Below are 22771 nucleotides of genomic sequence, written 5' to 3'. Positions count from 1 at the left end.
GTAACTTGAATCCTCTTGAACTACTCGGCTTACTTTTTTTTACCGCAGATACCGATGACTCCTGAGGTATCTGTACTTCCTAGTAGTTGAGACAGAAACAGAGCCGTCTTCGATAGTCTTTCTGTCAATTAGCTAATGATTTTCTGGTGATAATAGTAATACTCAAATGCAGAGGAAATGGGGGAAATTCATAAAATTTGTTATGCTCCCCTGGCACCCACCCCGTGGCTCCTCAGAAACCATGTTTTCTGCTTTTCCTGTTTCTCCCTCGACTTCGGTCTAACCTTGAAGGCAGCCTTAGAGCTGCCCAGGCCCTCACCTCTGCCTCAGCCTTCATGGCATCTGGCATTCCTCACCCCTACCAAGCCTCCTTGGTCATTCGGTCTTCCCCATCCCCCCTTCTCTTCTCATGCTTGAGCCAGTTCTTAGAAAGTCACACAACTAGGCAGGTGACTTTAGAAAGCTACACATTCCTCCTAAGTCTTGGCCTCCGCCCCATTCAGCCTTCAGGACAACGACTACCGCCCCAAGAGATGGGACCTCCTCGTGGCAGGTGTCTCTCCCACCCAGTGCATTCCAAGTTCGGGGGTTTCCTTCCTGGCATTTACCATTTACCTTGTATTTAGCTGTGTACTTGTGTATGTCTTTCTTGCCAGACTAGAATGTAAGCTGGGTTAAGAGCAAAGTCTTGCCCCAAATGTCCTCCTGTTTGACCTGGTGCCTAGCACAGAGCAGGTTTTGAATAGATGTATGGCCATTAGAAGAATCAGTGAGTACATATTTTGTGTCACTATAACTAATATAAACACGATTTAGTGTTCTTCAGGCCTTTGACATCCATTCAGTCTTTTGTTCTAGGCTTGGGTCAGCTTCCAAGAAACCATGTTTTCTGCTTTTCCTGTTTCTCAGATGTCTTACCTGGATACCCTTTACGGTCTCTCTCACTGAGCTTTTCCTACTCTTTTACATAGAAAATGGAGGCTGCCGGAAGTGACTCCTTCAGCTTCCTCTGCTCACCCGCACACTTGCTTCACTTTTTGCCCATCTTTTCCTCCTCCTCTCCTTTTCTAGAGAAACCAGTGTTATTAATTCTGTGTGAGGAAACTGCCAAGTTTATCCCGATCTGATCATTCTGACACAGTGTCTGTCCCGTGGTCCTTGAGGCGGTCTCCTGCTTCACTCCTCCCGTAGCAGGCACTCCTCTGTCTGTCCCAGGATCTCTGTTTTCTCTCCCAGCCACAGCTTCCTAGCTTCTTTCAGCTGATGCCCCTCCATGATTCTGCCCTCAGGTATTGGTGTTCCCTGGGCTTCTTACTTTCTCGCACCGTCTGAGCCTTTGTCTTAAACCCTGCACTTGTGGTTTCAACTAGTACTTGATATCTCCACTTAGATCTTAGGTCAGAGCCTCAGTTTGTATGTGTTCAGAATGAAGCTTTGAAGTGCACCTTCCTGCGTCTTCCCTTCCTCAGTAAGTGGGGACCCCCAGCTTTCATGTTGGTCAGTCTAGAAGCCTGGTCTCTCTCCTTTTGCTCAGGTCTCCTATCCAGCCATCAGAAGATTCTCAGCCTCAGGTCTCCTATCCAGCCATCAGAAGATTCTCAGCCTCAGGTCTCCTATCCAGCCATCAGAAGATTCTCAGCCGTGCCTCCTACGTGTGTTCTCAGCTTGACTTCTCCTTAGCAAGGCCGCCATGGCCTCATTGGTCCACGCCACCACCGTTTCTGGTGCAGCTCAGTGTGTTCTGCCTCTGCCTGCTTCTGCTCTTGCCCTTCCAACAGTCTTTTCCCAGCAGAGCAGCCAGAGGAATCCTTGCCAAATGGAAGGCTGTCTGTGCCACTCTTCTGCTTCATGGCTCTACCTGCACCACCTAGAAGAGTGCCTCATCCCTGTCAGTGGCCCAATAAACAGTTAATAAGAGAAAGAATGAAGTGATTGAATTCCCTTCTTTCTCAGTCCACACATGGTGATCTCATCCACTTTCCTAGTCTTGCCTCCTTGTATTCATACCTCAGTTCATTATCCCAACCAAGACTTCTCTGATGACAGCCACCTTGAATTTAGGCTCTCTGGTACAAATTGTTCTGCTCCCCACTCGATCTCATCTCTCTCATTGGAGAAAAAGCATTCTCTGTTGTGTATGAAGGAGTCTTGCCACTGAAGCTAGAAACACTCTTTACTTTTTTTTTTTTTTTTTAAATATATAGATTTATTTATTTGTTTTAGAGTAAAGGGGATGGGCTGAAGGAGATGGAGAGAGAGTGTCTTAATCAGACTCCACTCTGAGCAAGGACCCCGACTCAAGGCTCCATCCCATGACCTCAATATCAAGACCTGAGCTGAAAACAAGTGTCAGATGCTCAACTGACTGGCCCACCCAGGCGCCCCAGCACTCTCCTTTTTTAACTATGAAGTCCAGTTGCACACCAACTCTCTTGGTTCTGTGTCATAAATAAGTATTCTTTCTGTTCTCATTTCCCCTTTCTCTGCATTATGGCCTTCATTGAGCCCTGTCTCCTTTCTTACTTGGACAGCTGGAATAGTCTCTTAAATGATTCCTCTGGTTTTGTTTGCTTACACTTTGGGTATTGTAATTCATGTTCTATTCTGTTGACAGGAGTTATCTTAAAATACAGATCTAGAAATGTCTTTCCTATGCTTACAACCACCCATGGCTCTCCATTGTATCTAGCTGTGGTTTCCATACCCTGGTCTGGTATTTGTGTTGATTTGTTACAAGGTATTATTTGGCCACTGGTGAAAGAAAAATTGAAGTCTAAACAGTTTTTCACTTTTATTTAATTTTATTTATTCATTTGCGTATTTACTTTTTGGTTAGTTAATTTAATGAAATAATTTTCACAGTAAGTAGTAGTTACAAACATTTATTTAAAGATTTTATTTATTTTTGGGGCACCTGCGTGGCTCAGTGGGTTAAAGCCTCTGCCTTCAGCCCAGGTCATGATCTCAGGGTCCTGGGATCGAGCCCCACATTGGGCTCACTGCTCAGCGGGGAGTCTGCTTACCCCCCTCTCTCTGCCCACCTCTTCCTACTTGTGATCTCTCTCTCTCTCTCTCTCTCTGTCAAATAAATAAATAATATATTGTTTTAATAAAAAGATTTTATTTATTTTAGAGAGCAAGCACAAGCAGGGGGAGGGGCGGAGGAAGAGGGAGAAGCTGAGACCCTGCTGAGCAGAGGCTTGACTTGGAGCTGGATCCCAGGACTGACCCCAGGATCATGAAACTGAGCCAAAGTCAGACGCTTAACCCACTGAGTCACTCAGATGCTCCGAAAACATTTTTTTTTTTTATATATTCGTATTTGGCAAAATTATCTGTGGTAAAATATGATAACCTATGTTGTCCCTAGATTTTTTTTTTTTTTTTTTAAACAGGCTATAGCTACTCATAGGATTAAAAGTATGATTTTTTTTTTTTTTTTTTTTAAAGTAAGACAGAGCACATTCTTCATAAAGTACATCCATACCTACTTTTACAGCCACATGTCCTGGATCTGTGTTCTAATGTTAGATGTACCAGTGCTGCTGAACTGTTTATCAGTTAGTAGTCATAGAGCCTTAATCCTTTCTAGTTTTCTGTATCTCCCTGTTGCCCGCCTGACACATTCTGATTCATCTTCCAGAATTTAGCTCAGACAGCACATTTTCTAGGGAGACTTCAGTGTGCTCTCATTTATCCACTGGTGCTTCATTATCACACTGGTTCCTTGTAATCATCATGGTACTGCTTTCTAATTCATTCGCTTTTATATCTTTCTTTCCTCCCCAAACAGTAAGCTCCTTCGTCCAGGATCTTGTCTTATTTATCTTTTTTTTCCAGTTCTTGGCTTGAGTTTTATAATTTAGAAATGGAATCAAAAGTTATTCTTTTCTGAAGGGAAACTGTAATTACTTCTTCAACCTACACAATATACTTTTTATGCCTTGAGTTTTCTATAGCTTCTTAGATTCAGAATGCTAAATAAATAATCCCCCCAAATGCAAATCATTGCTAATAACTGTATACATAATGGGGAAGTTGAATCTATAGCTTTCACTCCCAATAATGATTTCTCATGTATTTCCAAATCGTATAGCTATGACTTCAAGATTGTTCCATTGTACTATTTTGTTTGAAGATAATGAATGGTTAATTAAGTGTATTTGTCATACTTAATTTAAACTTAAGAGACCTTTTAAACATACCCAGTTGGATTAAGCTAGTGATTTGTCCTCAAGTTTCTGTAGCAGTTGCCCAGTAAACATGGTATAAAAGAATGTGGTTGTCTTAGAGTAGTGGTTCTGAGTGTGATCTTCAGACCAGCAGCATCAGTATCACCTGGGAACTTGTTAGAAATACAAAATCTCAAGCAAGGCCCACTCCAGGCCTACATATTGGAAACTCTGGGAATGGGACATAACAATCTCTGTTTTAACAAGACCTCCAGGGATTCCACTGCCCACTCAAGTTGAAGAACTTAGGCTCTACTATATAATGCAGATTAACAACGACTAACAATTACTAACAACTAAAAACCAATCCTTGATTTTAACTGTGAAACAAGAAATTAAAGAGATTCTTTTAATAAGCCTTCTGGACTTCTGTTCACGGTTGCACTGTTTCCAAGAAATAGCACAGGATCATATTTTCACTTTAGAAGATATTTAACAGTCCTAATACATCCTGAGATTTGGTGATCAGGGTTATCTGCAGCCATGTGCAGGAAGCAGTGTAGGAGATCAGAAGCAGAAAGCCTAGGCTATAGGCTAGGACACTGGAAATGACGATTACACAGATGGAATGGGCAGGATTAGCACTTTGTAGAAGTTCTTGAAGACCTCGAGTTGAATGAAATGCTTAGGAAAAGGGAGGATTCAGAATCGATTTTGAAGGTTTAAACCTGAGTGAATTTATTCCTCTCATCATAGTATTTCAGTAAACAAGAAAGGTTGATATTTATAAGCGTGAATATTAACTATGTAGTTCCTCCTTCAAATAATGTTAAATGTCTGTTTTGATTTTTATAGTAGGAGGCTCCACTTGTGTGCATAAAACATGGAATAGTCTGTATTAAATTTTTATTACCTATTTCATGTTAAACATTTTCATATTACAAACTATAGATAAGCACTTTCTAATGAGGACAAATAGCTAATATTCATGTATTTTTTGTGAATGTTGTTGTTATTCTTGAGACCCATATATCACAGAATGGGTTTCTATATTTATTGAGCAGTGAAGTACTGATGTTATATATATACCAGACATTGAGCTAGATGCTGTGGTTGTAAAGGTAAAAGAGCTTTTGTCCTCAAAGAACTCACTGGTTAGTGAGAGGAAAAAAAATGTAAGCAGTCATAACATGATGATAATATGTGCTATAATAGAGACATGCACAGGTTGCTATAGAAACTAAGCAGAATACATTGTAAGTTGGTTACCAACTACTAATAGTGGTTGTTGATTATTTTCTTTTCCAATTTGGAAGTTGTTTAGATGGAGCTAAGAAAAAAACACAATTTGAAAACCAAAACTAACTGTTAAAGCAAAACTGTCCAGGATTTGTTAAACATCTGGCTTTTGCTTTGGTTGGTAATAGGTGCAACTTCTTGGGGCCGATGGCCTAGAGCAAGATGTTGGTGAGACTGATGATGAATCACCAGAACAGCGAGCCCGGAGACCAATGAATGCATTTCTCTTGTTTTGCAAACGTCATCGCTCCCTTGTACGTCAGGAACACCCCAGGCTTGATAACCGAGGTGCTACCAAGATACTGGCTGATTGGTGGGCTGTGCTAGATCCAAAGGAAAAGCAGAAATATACAGACATGGCCAAGGAGGTAGGTTACAATGACAAGGTTTTATGTTGGCTGTGAGCAAGCAATCCCATACTTCCAGTCTTCAGATACGGAGTCCCTACTAAAGGTGTAACAGCGCAAAGGTGAATCCTGGGATAAATCAAGTGTTAACTTGTAAACCTAAGAGCTATGTTCCTATTCCTGAATTCCAAGTCCATCTTCCAGATGCTGGTGGAGGTGCCAAGAGTAATCATTTGCCAGGTTTTTTCATTGTGTATACTCTACAGATTGATATAAGGGGCTGATTTTTATGAATAGTTATTTATTTATTATGAATGGGGTTTCTAGGAACCCAGCTTCTCCTGTCAGAATGTCCATGGTAAAGACAACAATCTTACGTTACTCTAGTTCTGTCATGGGAAGAAAGTGACTTCATCTAGTTCTAACACTAAGTAACCTTGTTACAGTATCTACATCAATCACTGGGCTTCAGCCTGTTTTTTGTTTGTTTGTTTGTTGTTTTTTAAAATATTCTTAGAATGAGGAAATTGGGCAAAAAGTTACATCTCTTCAGTTCTAACATTCTGTATTTTGTAATAAATACAGTTATTAAGAGATGCACTTTGATTTATTTCTGTTTTATAGGTAGTGGAGCATGAAAATTTAAAACCAGTGAAGGAATGAATGGCAGTGAAACATGATGTGTTAGGATATGTGCACGCATGTGCAGAAGGCAGAAGCACTCCCTGCAGGAAAGCTCTTCAGAGTGGGGACTTGGATCAGTTCTGACAGCAGGGGCTGAATTCCTTCAAAAATTGTCCACCAGTCTGTTTTTGAATTACTCTGAAATTGATGGGAGTTCATAATGCTTTTAAAATGTATTGTGTAATGGATTTAGCAAGTGAAGGAAAAGCAAAGCAATAGTGTTGTGGTTAAACTTGAAAGAAGTAATTCTCACATTGTTCCTTCAGTATCATAACTTGCAAACAGTCTTGACTCATGAAAACCCCTGCCACCCAAACGTTTGGTTAAGTTTTATGAAAAGAACCAGCAGGGGACAGAAATACAGAGTTTCAAGTGACACATTTTATTAGACATCACAGTATGTGAAAAAATAGTTCTTTTAATTGCTGTGGTTTTATTGAGTTGTTTAACAGGCTAACATGGAACATAAAAATTTCTTATTCAGTGTTAAAGGATATTTGAATCCAGAGTATATGATTAGCCTAGTTGTTATGTAATTAATGATCACATAAGACTTTGTGAGTTGGCTGTTAATAAAGATAGGATTTTGACTATGTTATGGTATCTGGAAATTTAAAAAAAAATGTTAAAGATATTATTTATTTGAGAGAGCCAGCTGGAGAGAGCATAAGCGTGGGGGAGGGGAAAAGGGAGAGAGAAAGAAGGCTTCCTGTTGAGCTGGGGGCTCCATGTGGGGCTCCATCCCAGAACCCCAAAGATCATGATCAGAGCTGAAGGCAGACACTTAGTGGACTGAACAAGCCAGGTCCCCTGGGTATCTGGAAAATTTAAAATCAATTCCAGTAACCTACATGATTTTAAATGTTTCAGCGTCATAGTAATTAACAGCATTTTCCCATTAAATAGCCTTAGATTTTTCTTATAGTCCTATGCTTATGTGATAAAATAAACAATTACCTGAAACCTCATAGGGAACCACATTAGCTTCCTATAATTAAACACTTGAGTTCAGTTTTGAATTGCTGTTTTTTGATAACACGCAGCCTGTCCCAAGTACATTGTTTGCCTTTTCTTAAATACTGCTAATTTACAAACCCAATAGGTGGCCACTTTTAAGAAGAGGAAGTATTATTTTCATACAGGAAATCTCTTACTAATTACTTAATCAGGCTCACAGTATTTGCCAATGGGGCACCCGGAATGAAGTCTGTTCAGGTGGCCTCTGCAATCTGCCAGAAATGGGGGGGGGGGGGTCTTCCACCCTGCAACCTGCCTTGTTTACAGTTGCTGTTAGGAAATGCTGTCTCATTTCTAGTCAGGTGTGGAGGGTTCAGCCACTTACAAAATCATGATATAATTGGTTTCTAGTCATAGTGATACTTATTCAATGTGTTTACTACATGGTTTTGAAATTAAGGTGCAGGCCATTGTGCTGGTGCTTTTTGTATTAATAGTGCTGTCTTCATTGCAACGTCAGTTTTAGCAACAAAAAGCTTAGTTGAGGGGCACCTGGGTGGCTCTGTGGGTCAAGCCTCTGCCTTTGGCTCAGGTCATGGTCTCAGGTTCCTGGGATCGAGCCCCACATGGGCTCTCTGCTCAGTGGAAAGCCTGCTTCCCCCTCCCTCTCTGCCTAGTTGTGATCTCTCCCTCTGTCAAATAAATAAATAAAATCTTTAAAAAAAAAAAAAAAAAGCTTAGTTGAGGGGCTTCAGTGTACCATGTCTGTTGGTGGTTGCTAATGATGAATGAGGTCTTGGCTCCGCAAGGTTCTCTCACCCAGGCAGTCTTTTTTTGTTTAAAACTTTTGTAACGTTTTCATTTCAAACACCAGATTTTGATTATGTTCTCTATAGGAATAAGACATAGTCTTCTTTCAGGATAGTTTTTTGTGTGAATGTGAATACTTAAAAAGAGATATTTTCTTAAAAGAAGTGAGTAATCAGTAATACAGCCTGGAAGGGTTTATTATTTTAACCTGTTAAAGCTTTCTGTGATGCTTGTCTTGCTCCTCATTATCTTTTAGTGCATTTGGTGAGCGCAAACAGCCATTCTGGGATTTGTTTTCAGTTTCTTGAATTGTTGGCCCAGTACTCATTTGCATTGTGGGGGGAGGGGAAGGTTGAATGAGGGTTTCATGCTGTCTGATGAATCTCATTAGAGCAATAACTGGTTATAAGTAATGTAAAAAATACCATCTTAAGGCTATAATGTGGGTCATTTTTTTAAATTCAGCAATGCGTGTGATGGTGCAGGGTTGTGGATGTTCCCAGGCTCTGACTTCTGACTGTGGGACTGCAGGGTAGGAGATGCAGGAGCAACCTTACTTTTTCCCTTTAATGTACTACGTTCTCACTCTTAAAAATACAGGAACAGAAATCTTCGTTTTTGCCTAGGATATTGCTGAAACCTTCCGCCTATCATTTAAACTACTGATCAGAATTAATCATTTTACAAGTCAGTTTAGAAGATCACCTACCTAGTTTTTCTGGAACAGTAGAGTAGGTGCCAAGGAGAGGAGAAGATCTGGAAAGTCAAAACAATTTTGAATGACTTTATATTACTCCCTCCCTTCTTTTTTGTAGGATGAGAGGCATAGGGCAGAACACATGCATTTATTGATTGATAAGTTCATTCCAAGCTTGATGTTTTTTAGAAGCACAGACACATAAAGTCAGTTATGATTGTCCCCATTCTTCAGAGCGGGGATTTAATAAGGCTCTTTGGAGTCGGTATCTTGACCAGTCACACATTGTGGCGCTGGGATACTGTTGCCTGTTTGATTCTAGCATTTTTTTACTATGTGATTCTCACTTGGATGCCTGCAAGGTAAGAGGTTTAAGTAATTATGGTAAAAATGGTAGCAATAAAATGTCACAGGTCTAATGGGAAAAGTCTGCTTGTGCTGGGGTGTGTATTAGTGGAGATATTTCAGAAAAGGCTTTATGGAGTTGAAAGAACCTGTCCTGGGTGTCAGTAGAGTATTCAGAGTGGAAGCAGGGATAAGAGCAGGATAAGTTTCAGGAACGAGAAAGTTTGTTTTACCCTGAGCCTAGGATATGTGTAGGACACTAATGGGTAATGATGATGTAAGACAAAAATCATGAGACCATGCTGACAAGTTGGAAGTTTCATTTGTATGGCAATAAAACAGCATGGAATTACATGCAATAAAAGTAACCTGAAGGTAACTGTAATAGCCTTTTGTATCTGTTGCCATCAATACCCTAGGAAAGATACTCATCACTACAAAACTCCATGGAGTTTTAGTGATTAATTCTTCTTTGTATTTCTTAAAGATAAAACTGAACTATTTATTCCATTGCTTTAGCTTTACTAGAAATGGATTCTTCTCCAAAGAAGGCAGACTCTTGTTTTCTCATATATTATAACTCTAGGGAATTTTTGTTTCCCATCACACATACCACACTTAACCAGCGTCTGTGTTCTTACAGGACGATGCCTTGGCATCGTGCACACCACTAAACTAGAGTAGCACCTCATTTTTCCAGTATCCTTGAAGAACTGCTGTTACATATAAGTGATTTCCAGGTAGATGAAACTTGGCTGTTTCCTTAAACATTTTATTTTGTATATTTATCCTGAAACTTTACTTAAAGTTTTGTTTATGTACTTCCTTACTTTAAGCATTTGGATTGCCTTTTGAATGTTTTTGAAGATTTCAAACCATTGTTTCCAAACAATAATTATTTTATAATTTGTGATTTGGCAAGATCTTTATGAACAGTTAAGATATAGTCACATTTTTCTTCGTACCATAATTGATTCTTAAATCTTCTTTTGGATTTCCTCTTTGCTTTTCCATGAGTCAGTCTTTCGGATCCACCTTCAGCTGTTAGTTGACATTGCCGTCCTCTGTCAGCCACTCTTGGCTACATCTAATGACATGACTTACTCTATATGGGATTTTCTGAGTATGACTTACTAGGTGCCCCACTACTTTGAGGGGATGTGGACAGTAAAACCAAAGACTCCATGGCTCATTGGGAGGTCTTATTTTTGAGACCTTTTCCAGTCCCCATGTTCCAGATATCAGGACTTTCTTACTGCCTTTATTTTATTTTTTAAAGATTATATTTGTTTATTTGAGAGAGAGGGAGTGTGTGAGCCTGAAAGGGGGAGGGGCAGAGGGAGAAAGGTGAGAGAGAATCCTCAAGCAGGCTCTTGCTGACCTTACAACCTTTCCTGAGGCTCAGTTTCAGAACTCTGAGATCATGACCTGAGCTGAAATCGAGAGCTGATGCTTAACTGACTGAGCCATCCAGGTGCCCCTTTCTTATTGTATTTTAAAAAAATACTTAAGTGTTTATTTTTGAGATGGTAATAGTTAGTTTTTGAATATTGCTGTATTCTGCCCAGGGTTCTTCTATAAATATTTCTAGTTCATTCAGTCCTCAAAATAATCCCAGGAGGTAGATTTTTTTCTTCCCCCCGACAGCAAAAGATGAAGACCCTGAGGACACTGAGGCCCAGAATAGTGCAGTGACTTTATCCAAGGAAGAAAGTTAATAGTAGAAGAGCTTGAGTTCTCGGGCTTGGCTTTCCCCCTTCTCAGACCTTTCTGAGTTCCCACCTCTGTAGAGTGTCAGGATGCCCGCCATGCCCTCTGAGGGGTTGAGTAAGATGCAGTTAAGGCAGCGGTATATGCAAGCATTCCACCAAGCTTAAAACGCTTTACCAGTGGCAGTTTTTGTCATTTTCTTGATGAGCAAACTGAAGTTTGTTTGTATTTGATCCTTCTCTACAAAGTGATTAGTTATTTTTATTAGGACCTGTTAACACAGCGAAGGGCTGCTGAAATGCAACACCCAAACCCCAGAACCAACAAAGCTAGTTATATCCTTTGCCTAACTTGGCAGATACTCCAGTGTGATTGATAACCTCTAATGAGAGACGTTCAGCCCAATGAGCGAACTACTTGATTACAGAAACACCAGTCCAGTTAGCTAGTAAACACTGAGATTTAAATGTTCAAATCAAATAAGATTATAAGGACTTTATAAGGAAGCCATAGCTTCTGATGAAAAGTAGATCCCACAGGGATACATGGAGAATTTAAACTGAGTCTCTTAAAATTCATTTTGGTGTTCGTTTCAGGTATTAATTTTTTGGATTGATTGAGGGACCTAATACCAGTATCCTGTAGGTTGCTACTGTAGTAAATCTTGATTAGTTTAGAATTGGTTATCATTCAAGGGATATAGATAAAAATTACCTTTTGCACGGTTTGAAAAATTATAAATTCATGCTCTAAATTATTTTGTAAGGAGAAAGCATGAAATGTTTAAGGAAAACACTAAACCTTAGCGAACACACTTTTTTAAAAAGAAAACTTACACATTTTACAATTCAAATTAGTTAACATGTGAATTTATTAATACATTCTCAGAAATACAGATAGGTCTTTTTTTTCCCCCCCCAAGATCCCTGTCTGCTTTTCCCCGAGGTAACAAAATTACGTTTTAAAGGAAATTGTGAAATTTGATTTTTTTTTATTAGTGCTAATTAAACTGACTTTTCTCCTGGTTTACCTAAATTGGGGAGTAAAATTGTCCTTTTAAAAAAATTTATACATGAGAATGAACTATTGCTGCCATGGCAATCCTTACAGCCATTTTAGGTAATCTTATCTACAGCCAACTCAGTTTTTTCTTTATAGCTTTTCCATAGTGAAACCAAACAGTTTCCTGGCTGCTTATTCAAGTCACTTTTTGAAATATATAATTTTTATTAGATTAGCTTTTAGCATGCAAGTTATGCAGGTTCATGAATAGCTTAAAATATTTTTGTTGTCAAAACCATAAACTGAATTCCATGTTCTGTCACATAATACAGTCTAATTTTCTGCCTATTAGAAGTACCTAGTAAAAATAATTCAGATCAGATAGTGCTATCGAGTTTTATTATCTAAATGAATGGTTTTAGACTTAAAGCTCCTCAAACTAAGAAAGTACAGATTAGTGACACTTGTCAAGCCTCGCCCTTTCCTCTTCTCACCCTTGTATAATGTGATTTCTGCTGCCCATGTGAAGAGGTACAGCTGTCTCAAAATTTATTATGTAAGGGTTCACTTACACCCCTGCAGAGTCACAACATAAAAAATGTGCTGTATCTGTTTTTTAAAAATCAGATACTTTTTTTTATATTCTCTCCTCGTGGTTCTGGTAGGTTGTGTTTTGTTTGTTTGTTTTTAATCATGGTGGCATTTCATATATCTGTGCCAGAGTCAGCTGTCTTTATTTATATAGACATTTCCAGTGTTCCTTACTCCTGGACCTCACTAGGCTTGCCATTCTCTTTTCACTTTGTTGAGAAAATCTAGATCATAATAATAGCTAGCAATATTACTGGATTTTAGATGTGCCCCCCGCCCCTTAAAAACAAGTCATTGGAGAACAGTTAATATACTTTTCATTTACATTAAAGTGCTTTTTAAGGTCAGATTTTCATTCTTACAAAGGATTCAGAATGGTATTTAATGTTGAGACCCAGTTTTTAAAAGATTAACATAAATGGAGTATTGTTTTTTGGTATATAATAATTTCACTGTCATATATGAGGTAGATGAAATACCTTGACAGAGTGTGTATTTAAACCATTACTGAATAACACTTACTAGTATTGCTAATTAAGTACTGTGGTAGTTGGGAGTTGGAAATTTTGAAGAAAAAAAATGGAAACCATCAGGTGAATTTTTATTTTAATGGAAGATTTTTGAAAATCAGTATTTTTTAGCAAGAGGTTATTTATCTACAAGATTGGACCAATAGCCCATGATTGATGTTCCTGGATAAAAACAAGTTTCCCTCTCACTCTCAGCGTGAAGAGCCCTGCCCTAGAGATCCAGATGGATGGGGCCATCTCTTTGGCCCTTTAAATTCTGTAATGATGGATTTTAGTCCACATAGTTGACAGAATGCTAACGGTTTTACTCAGCTATTTGCTTCTTACTATATAGTCTTTCTCTTTCTCCGTTTCTCCCTTACTCAGCCTTCTCTGTAATCCTTTTCCTAATAACCTCATCACAACAAATGATTAAGCTTTTCTGTTGTTTCTTATAGTTGAATCAGAGCAAGTGATTGATGAGGTGTCCAGTTCCAAGGACAGAGAGACATCCTCATACCCTGAGGCTCTTTCTGCCTCTGCCTTCACTTGGTGTCCAAGAGTGTCTTTACGTGAATTTATGACATCGCCATGGAAGCTTTAAATTCCTAAAGGACAAGAACTGTGTGTTACTCTTTTCTCTCTCTCCCACATTCTTAATGCTTTTGCTCAGTATATTTCTGATTGAGCTAATGAATGTTGTCTTGTTACTGCTCATTTACATTAAGTTTAAGGATCTGGATCTGAGAGATTAATACTGTAATCCAGTTTCAGAGTATTGACCTTCCTAGTGAATTCTCAGCTCTATTTTCTATAAAACCCCACATCCTCCAGGCCATATTCTCAACTTCTGTTCTTCAGCCCATAGTGAGCTTCCCTGTTTTTACAGATTCTTTGGAAGACCATCTTTTGTGCCTGAACTAGGGGAAGGCTGATGAACCATGCGTTAAAAAAAAGAATGTTTGTGTGAAAAATTGTGGATTGTAAACAGTTAAAGGCAGACTTTAATTCATGCTCTTAACTGGTATCTGTCATCTAATCCAGCATCTTTCACAACCGGGACTTCTTTAAAAATTCCAAATTTTTAAAAATTTCTCATGACAAGTGTGTTAATTTGTTTGAAAGTCTTTCGTCATTTTATGGAGCGGTGACCTTTGTCCAGATGACTGTTCATCTGACAAACCAGCCCGTGTGTCTTTTCTTGGGACACAAGAATGATGCCTGTGTCTGTTCCTCCATTTTCACCTCACCCTACCATTTGTCACTTTCCACCTTCAGACAGGAGGCGAGGCCATTTGTCTGCTTCAGCTCAGTGTGTAAATCCCCCATACAGGTGAACGCACCAGAGCAGGGAGTCTCTTATATCATATTTGATGCCTCCAGAGTTATTCTGCTATGTGATGGTAAATTCTAGTTTGGCTCTGGCCTTGCATCCTTAATTTAATTATTTTTGGAAGAAAAGTGGAACTGTGTTTTTCATTATTTTGTGCTTACCTTCCTTATACATGTACCTATGTAGCAAAATGCAGAAGTACAGCTTTTAGGTGTTTCTATTTTTGTTTTGTGGTTTTTAAAGCTTATTCAGAAAACTTGGGTTAAGGGGCTTCTGGGTGGCTCAGTGGGTTAGATCATGATCTCAGGGTCCTGGGATTGAGCTTGGCAGTGGGCTCTCTGCTCAGCAGGGAGCCTGCCTCACGCCCTCCCCTCTGCCCCTCCTTTCTCCCCCCCCCCGCCCCCCGCCTTTCTCCTACTTGTGATATCTCTCTCTGTCAAATAAATAAATAAATCTTTAAAAAGAAAAAACTTGAGTTAAGATAATTGGGGGATAATTCTAAACCATTGATTATTAACACTTGCATTATATTACCTATTGTACAGTTTTCATTTAAATGATTTAAAGTGGGAAAAATGCAAAGTTTATTTGGATTATATATACTTTGTTATACCAAGGATAAAAGAATCTTTTTTCCTGTTGCATAAATAAAAAGCTGTTTGGAATGTATACTAAATTAGTTTACACATAGAGCAAGCATTTTAAAGGGCAAGCTTAGGGGATTGAAACAGTTGTATTGATTTAATAAAGTTTTCAGCAGTTAGCAATATGGAATATTTGAATACATGGAAAATACATTTTTATTAGATTAGATCGTTTTTGGCAATGTATAATGAATAGCAATAAATATATTTCACTTAGTTTTATTACCATAAAAGGGGAAGGAGGAAACAGAGTTGGCAGAAAGAGATAAAGAAGAAAGTCACAAAAATAAGGGGAAAAGGAGGCTATTGTCAGTGAAGATTGAAACCTCCAAGTTAAAGACATGAGGTTTGTGATGGATTAATTGGAACATCACACGTCACAACTCTGAGCGTGTTCACATTTGTAGTTGCACCTGGTTATTACAAAATCCTGGGATGTTGGTGCTTCCCAGATACTTAGTTTTTTACAAACTGAAGGTTTATGGCAATGCTGTGTCAAGCGAGTCTGTTGGCACATTTTTTCCAACAGCATTTGCTCGCTTCTTGTCTCTGGGTTTCCTTTGGGTAATTCTTACAATATTTCCAACTTTTCCATTATTACATTTGTTATGGTGATCTGTGTTCAGTGATTACAGCTTGCTGAGAGCTCAACTGGTGGTTAGCATTATTTAGCAATAAAGAATTTATAATTAAGATATTTTATTGTTTTTTAAGATAGAGTGCTATTGCACTCTGAATAGGCTGCTGTATAATGTAAACGTAACATTTACATACACTGGGAAACCAAGAAATCTGTTTGACTGGCTTTGTTGTGACACTCATTTTATTGCGGTGGTCTGTAAGCAAACCCACAGTATCTCTGAGGCGTGTGTGTGTGTGTGTGCTCTTTCCTCCAACTGAAGAGTCATAAAACAGTTTTCGCTGCCTTATTCTCCTTCTCACCACTCATCTTAGCTTGTTGACCCCAGAGCTGATTAAGCAGCTTTGTTAAGTTTGCCTGCACTTACCTCACCGGTACTTCAAAGAAGAGATTGTATTTTTTGGCATCCTTACCAGTGAGCAGAATCTGGTTACTGGTTCTGGTGTCCTTACCAGGTTAAACAGTGAGCAGAATCTGGTTACTGGTTCTGGTATTGACTCACAGTTTGTGATGTGCCCCTCATGCCCACATTGAATTGAGTGCCAAATGGTGAATCGTAGTTTACAATAAGCCTACACATTGGTGGTATTTTTCCCAGTTCATGGAAGCTGTGATTAAGGCCCAGAGAGGTTATATTCTCCATCTTTGGTCACTCTAGCCCTAAGTTGAGGTATTAGAGTTTGAATTCTGCTCTTTCTGTCTTCAAAGCCCTTGCTCTTTCCCATACAAATAACTCCCTCTCTTCCATGGTAAGGCCTCTTTTTGTATACTTTTAAAAAACTACATGGGGCAAAAGATACAACCTTGTTGCCCCTGGACCCATCTTCCACAAATGAATTTTCTAGTAGTTAGTCCATGTCCTATCTCTAAACCCTGGGCTGAGATTATCATTCTTCTATAAGTAAAGCCACGGTAGTTATTGGAAGTATTTTTTTCATTAATTATTTAATGCTAGCGGGGTGAGATACGAAGACTATTAGAGGTTTTTCAATTTGTATACTAATTAAAATCTGTTATCTGTTCTTTACAGTATAAAGATGCATTTATGAAAGCAAATCCTGGCTACAAATGGTGTCCTACCACAAACAAGCCTGTGAAATCCCCAACACCCACTGTCAATCCACGAAAGAAACTATGGGCCTTCCCATCTGACTCTTCGAGAGATTTGCCAAGCCCCAAGAAAGCAAAGACTGAAGAAATGCCTCAGCTAAACTTTGGAATGGCTGGTGAGTTAAGAAAGTATTTTACTTATTCTGTTTTAAGGACAAGGCAATACATTTAGGCACTATTTTTAATAAATTATATATATGTAATATACACATAGTGAGAGAAAAGCAAAATTTATAGCTAGTGTGAAACAGTGCAAAGATATAGCATATCTGAAAGCTTTGGAACAGAACACACATAGAATGTGTATGTATGATTAAAGGAAGTATGGACCAAGTAGTAGAGTCATTATACATATATATGAATTTCTGAAATTGACATTATGAAAGGGCAGACTAGAGATTAATTGTTCAGGGAATTTTATAACGTAAGAAATTAGCTTATACATATGTACACACTATTAAGCTATCCCAGTAAGTATCTAAGTTATTGTACTTAAAAAGCCATAATTATGTTGATCATCTGAGGATTTGAAGCATCTAGGGCAAGAATATGAACAGTTCCATCACAAATCTGAGATGGATCTGACAGCTGTTTCGTAGAAGGAATTCCCATCCACCCCCATTCCTGTATGAGCCAGGCATATTAAAAGTTCCAGATGGTCCCATTTGTTATGGGACCTTTAATACTCTTTGGGTGGTAAGGAATGCTAAAGCGTTTATTACCATGAAATAAAGTACTTATATTCATTCTGCAAATGACTCTCTATTCCTGGCTATTGCAGTGCAGTAATCAAGAGAGAAATTTTCCAGGATAAAATTTCCAGGATGAGTTAAATGGTTCCTATTTCATTATTTATTATAAACAAATTTTCTTGAAAATGACAGCACTGAACCATTTGCAGTATGTAGAGCCTGGGAAAGGAGATTGAGCAATATTGTGATAACACTTTTTTTGTTTTTTAATCCAATTTTATGGGAAATAATTGACCTACATTGTTGTATAAGTTTAGGATTTACAGATTGTTGGTTTGATTTATATATATTGTGAAATGATTATAATAGCTTCAGCTAACATCTGTCTCATATATATACAATAAAAAGAAAGGAAAAAAGGAAAAAAAATTTCTCCTTGTGATGAGAACTTTTAGAATTGACTCTCTTAACTTTCCTGTTTGTCGTACAGCAGTGTCAGCTATAGGCAGTATGTTGTACATTATATCCCTAGTACTTACTTATCCTGTAAGTAGACGTTTGTGACCACCTTTCCTCCTTCCACCCTCTCTCTGCCTCTGATAATCACAAGTCTGATTTCTTTTTTTTTAATATTTCTTTTTTTTTTTTTAAAGATTCCACATATAAGTAAAATCATATAGCATTTGTCTTTCTCTGATTTCAGTTAGCATAATGTCTTCAGAGTACATCCTTTTTGTCACCAGTGGTAGGATTGCCTCATTTTTTGTGGCTGAATAATACCTCACTGTGTGTGTGTGTGTGTGTGTGTGTGTGCGTGCGCGCGCACGTGTGTGATCATGTCTTTTTTATCCATTTATTTTTTTTAAAGATTTTTATTTATTTGACATACAGAGAGAGCGAGAACAAGCAGGGGGAACAGAGAGGGCGGAGAAGCAGGCTCCCCACTGAGCAACGAGCCCAACGCAGGGCTTGATCTCAGGATTTTGGGATCATGACCTGAGCCGAAGGCAGATGCTTAACCAACTGAGCCACCAAGCTACCATTTTTTATGCATTTATACATCAGTGTTTACTGGTTGTTTCCATACACACATGAAATACATGAAATATTTTCTAGGTTAAACCGTATGTTTAGGCCACAAAACGAGCAACAAACTCAAGAAGGCTAAAGTACCAAGTATCTTCTGACCAAAGTGGCATGAAACTAGAAATTAAAAACAAGAGGAAAACTGAAGTATTCGAAAACCATAAAAATTAAACAGCACTCTATAGAACAACCAATGGATCAAAAAGAAATGAAAGGAGAAGTGAAAAGTTTCTTGAGATAAGAAAGTGGAAACCTAATATATCAGAATTTGTGGGATGCAGCAAAAGCAGTTCTGAGAGGGCAGTTCATAGCAACAAGTCCTACATTAAGAAGCAAGAAATATCACAAAGAAATAACCTAACTCTATGCCTTAAGAAACTAAATAAAGAACAGAGCTCCAGTTAGCAGAAGGGAAATAGTAAAGATTCCATTAGAAAATAAATGAAATAGAGAATAGAAAAACAAGAGAAAATGTTAACCAAACTAAGATAGTTTGTTCTTGGAAAAGATAAATAAAATCAACAAACCTTTAGCCAGACTAACCACAGAAAATAGATGAAGGACCCAAATCAGTCATACTATAAATGAAAAAGGAGACATTACAACTGATAGCAGGAAAATACATAGGATAATAAGAGGCTACTATGAACAACTATATGCCAACAAACTGGACAACTAGAAGAAATTTTAGAAACATGCAACTTAATAACATCAAATCAGTAAGAAATAGAAATCTTCCTAAATCAGTTATTAAGGTAAGTAAGGCAATTGAATTAGTAACCAAAAGTTTCCCAGTGAAGACAAGCCCAGGACCAGATGGCTTAACTGGTAAATTTTACCAAACTTTTAAAGAAGAATTAACAGTAGTTTTTCTCAAACTCTTACAGAAGTATCAAAGAACAGGGAGCACTCCCAAACTCATTTTCCATGCCAGCATTATTCTGATATCAAAACCGGGAAGGGGGTGCCTGGGTGGCTCAGTGGGTTAAAGCCTCTGCCTTTGGCTCAGGTCATGATCCCAGAGTCCTGGGATCGAGCTCCATATCGGGCTCTCTGCTCAGCAGGGAGCCTGCTTCTCCCTCTCTGCCTGCCTCTCTGCCTACTTGTAATCTGTGTCTGTCAAATAAATAAAATCTTTAAGTAAAAAAATAAAAAAAATAAAAACCAGGAAGGGACACTACTAGAAAAGAAAAGTATAAGGCAATATCCCTGATGAATATAGATTGAGGAATTCTCAGTGAAATACTAGCAGATTAAATTCAGCAGCACATTTAAAGGATCATTCACCATGATCAGGTGGGGATTCGGGGATGGTTCAACTCATATAAATAAATCATTGTGAATATATCACATTAATAGAATAAAAAGAATCATACAGTCCTCTGAGTAGATGCAGAAAAAGCATTTGACAAAATCCAATATCCATTTGTGATAAACATTCTTAACAAATTAGGAACAGAAGAAACATACCTCAATATAATAAAGGCCATATATAACAAGCCAACAGCTAACATCATATCTAATGGTGAAAGGCAGAAAGATTTTCCTCTTAATATCAGGAATAAGACAAGGGTGTCCACTCTCACCATTCTTATTCAGGCATGATATTGTAAGTCCTAGCTAGAGCAATAGGCAAGAAAAATAAATAAAAGAAAAAAAATCAGAACTGAAAAAGAAGAAATAAAATTATGTTTGTATATCAGATGACTTTATATTTGGAAAATCCTATGGACTTAACCAAGAAACTATTGGATCTAATCAGTGAATTCCGTAAAGTTGCAGGGTACAAGATTAACACAGAAAAATCAGTATCATTTCTATACACTAACAACAGATTTTCTAAAAACTAAATCGTTCCCATTTACAATAGCATCAAAACAATGAAGATAGTAATAAATTTCACTAAGGAGGTAAAATACCTTTGAAAACTGTAAGACACTGAAGAAGGAAATTTAAAAAGACACAAATACGTGGAAAGATATCCTGTGTTCCTGGAAGAATTAAAATTGTTAATACTACCAAAAGCTGTCTATAGACTGAATGCAGTCCCTATCAAGATTCTAGTCACGGTTTTTACAGTAGAAAAAACATTCCTGAAATTGTATGGAACCACAGGAGACCCTGAATAGCCAAGGAAATCTGAGAAAGAAGAACAAAGCAGGTTGCCTCATACTTTCTGATTTTAAGCTATACTATAAAGCTATGGTCATTAATACAGTATGGTACTGGCATACAGAACAGATAGACCAATGAAACAGAATCAAGAACCTGTAAATAACCCCAAACATACACAGTCCAAGAATTCAATAAATTCTTGGAAAAAAAGATTGTCTTTTCAATAAATGGTCCTGTGGTAATTGGATATGCACATGTAAAAAACAAAACAAAACTGGACCCGTATCTGAAACCATAATAACACGAAGTGGATTAAAGACTTAAATGTGACACCTGAGACCATGAAAGTCTTAGAAGAAAACATAGGAATAAAGCTCTTTGACATACATTTTGGTAAAGGTTGTTTTTTTTTTTTTTTTTGATATGACATCTAAACCACAAGCAACAAAATAAAAGGTGAACAGGTGAGAGACTGCATTTCAGAGCTTCTATATGGCAAAAGCAAGCATCAACGGAGTGAAAACACAACCTACAGAATTGGAAAAAATATTTTCTAACCACATATCTGAAAGAAGTTAATACCCCAAATTTGTAAGGAACTCCTACAACTCAATGGTAAAACAAAAATAAAAACAACCAAGTAAAAAGTGGGCAGAGGCTCTGAATAGACATTTCTCCAAAGATGTACAAAAGGCCAACCAAGCACATGAAAAGATGTTCAACATTACTAGTCATTAGGAAAATGCAAATTAAAACCATTATGAGATACTACCACTCACCTATTAGAACGAACATCATCAGAAAGACAAGCAATAGCAGGTGCTGATGAGAATATGGAGAAAAGGGAACCCTTGTGTGCTGTTGCTTGTAAATTGGTACAGCCATGAGGGGAACACAGTATGAAGGATCCTCACAAAGTTAAAAATGGAACTCAATAAATCAGTGTGTGATTTATGATGTAACAAAGTACGTGGTGGTGTCAGAAATAAACGCTAAGAAATGCAGTCTGATATAATGGCAGCATTCTGAGGAAACAGTCTTTTTTTTTTTTTTTTAAAGATTTTATTTATTTATTAGACAGAGATCACAAGTAGGCAGAGAGGCAGGCAGAGAGAGAGAGAGAGAGGAGGAAGCAGGCTCCCTGCTGAGCAGAGAGCCTGATGCGGGACTCGATCCCAGTACTCTGAGATCATGACCTGAGCCGAAGGCAGCGGCTTAACCCACTGAGCCACCCAGGCGCCCCCTGAGGAAACAGTCTTTAGGTGACTCCTTTGTAGGTGTCTATAGTAGAGTTCTAGGTAAAGCAGAGATATGGGACCTGGTAAGATGGTTCCTGGATCACACTGGCCTGAGCATCCCCCCACCCCACCCGAAATGATGCTTCTATATACACCAGAAGAATCAAAACAGAGCTCTGTCCTTGTTTGGCTGTCATTGTACAATTTTCACTTCACCTTGGTGAACTCTCTAGACTTCCCAAATTATATAATTTGAAGTGTTTTATGATAAAACATTTTTATCGTTGGGACCATAAAAGAGTATATGGAGGATGGGCTGCCAACCGAATTCCTTCGATTACCATTTGTCTTCCATGCCTTTTTCTCCCAGTTCTAAATCAATATCAGTAGGTGTTTTCATATAATAGCTCTTCACAAACCAATCATAATTGTAGGTAAAGCTATGAAAGCTTTGACAGCTATGAAAGATATCTGTTTTTAGCATGATTTTTGACAGTTTATTAATCTACCTTTTGTACCTACAAATTGAAATTTTAAGAACTAGACATCAACCAAGATACTTAACAGGCCAGCTTTATAGAAACAATGTTCTTTAAAGTAAAATAAAGAAGGAAAACACCTTGAGTTTGTCTCATTATGTGAGCCTTTGTGACATGGTAATCCCACAGTTAGGTCTTTGTTAATTAAGCTAGTGTATAGTGAATAACATTGTTGTGAAATTTCCAGTTGTGCCTCTTGTGGAACAATGAATGCAAATGGGCTTGCCTTTAATTAAAACATGGTGCTTACT

At 38.1% G+C, this 22771-nt stretch overlaps 1 protein-coding gene across 11 annotated transcripts in view; it reads left to right on the top strand.

Annotated features, from left to right (window-relative positions):
- The window catches only part of BBX (BBX high mobility group box domain containing), a 274540-nt gene that overhangs the window by 174786 nt on the left and 76983 nt on the right, over nt 1-22771 (top strand). For all 11 annotated transcript variants that reach the window (XM_032350051.1, XM_032350053.1, XM_032350046.1 and 8 more), the window contains 2 exons: nt 5600-5839; nt 16771-16966. In XM_032350051.1, coding sequence (XP_032205942.1) covers nt 5600-5839; nt 16771-16966 — 436 coding nt within the window. The remainder of the gene's footprint in view (nt 1-5599; nt 5840-16770; nt 16967-22771) is intronic.

The sequence above is a fragment of the Mustela erminea genome, chromosome 1 (assembly GCF_009829155.1).
Source record: "Mustela erminea isolate mMusErm1 chromosome 1, mMusErm1.Pri, whole genome shotgun sequence".
Classification (NCBI taxonomy): Eukaryota; Metazoa; Chordata; class Mammalia; order Carnivora; family Mustelidae; genus Mustela; species Mustela erminea.
Note: the sequence above shows the minus strand (reverse complement) of the source record. Positions and strands in the feature narration are given on the sequence as shown.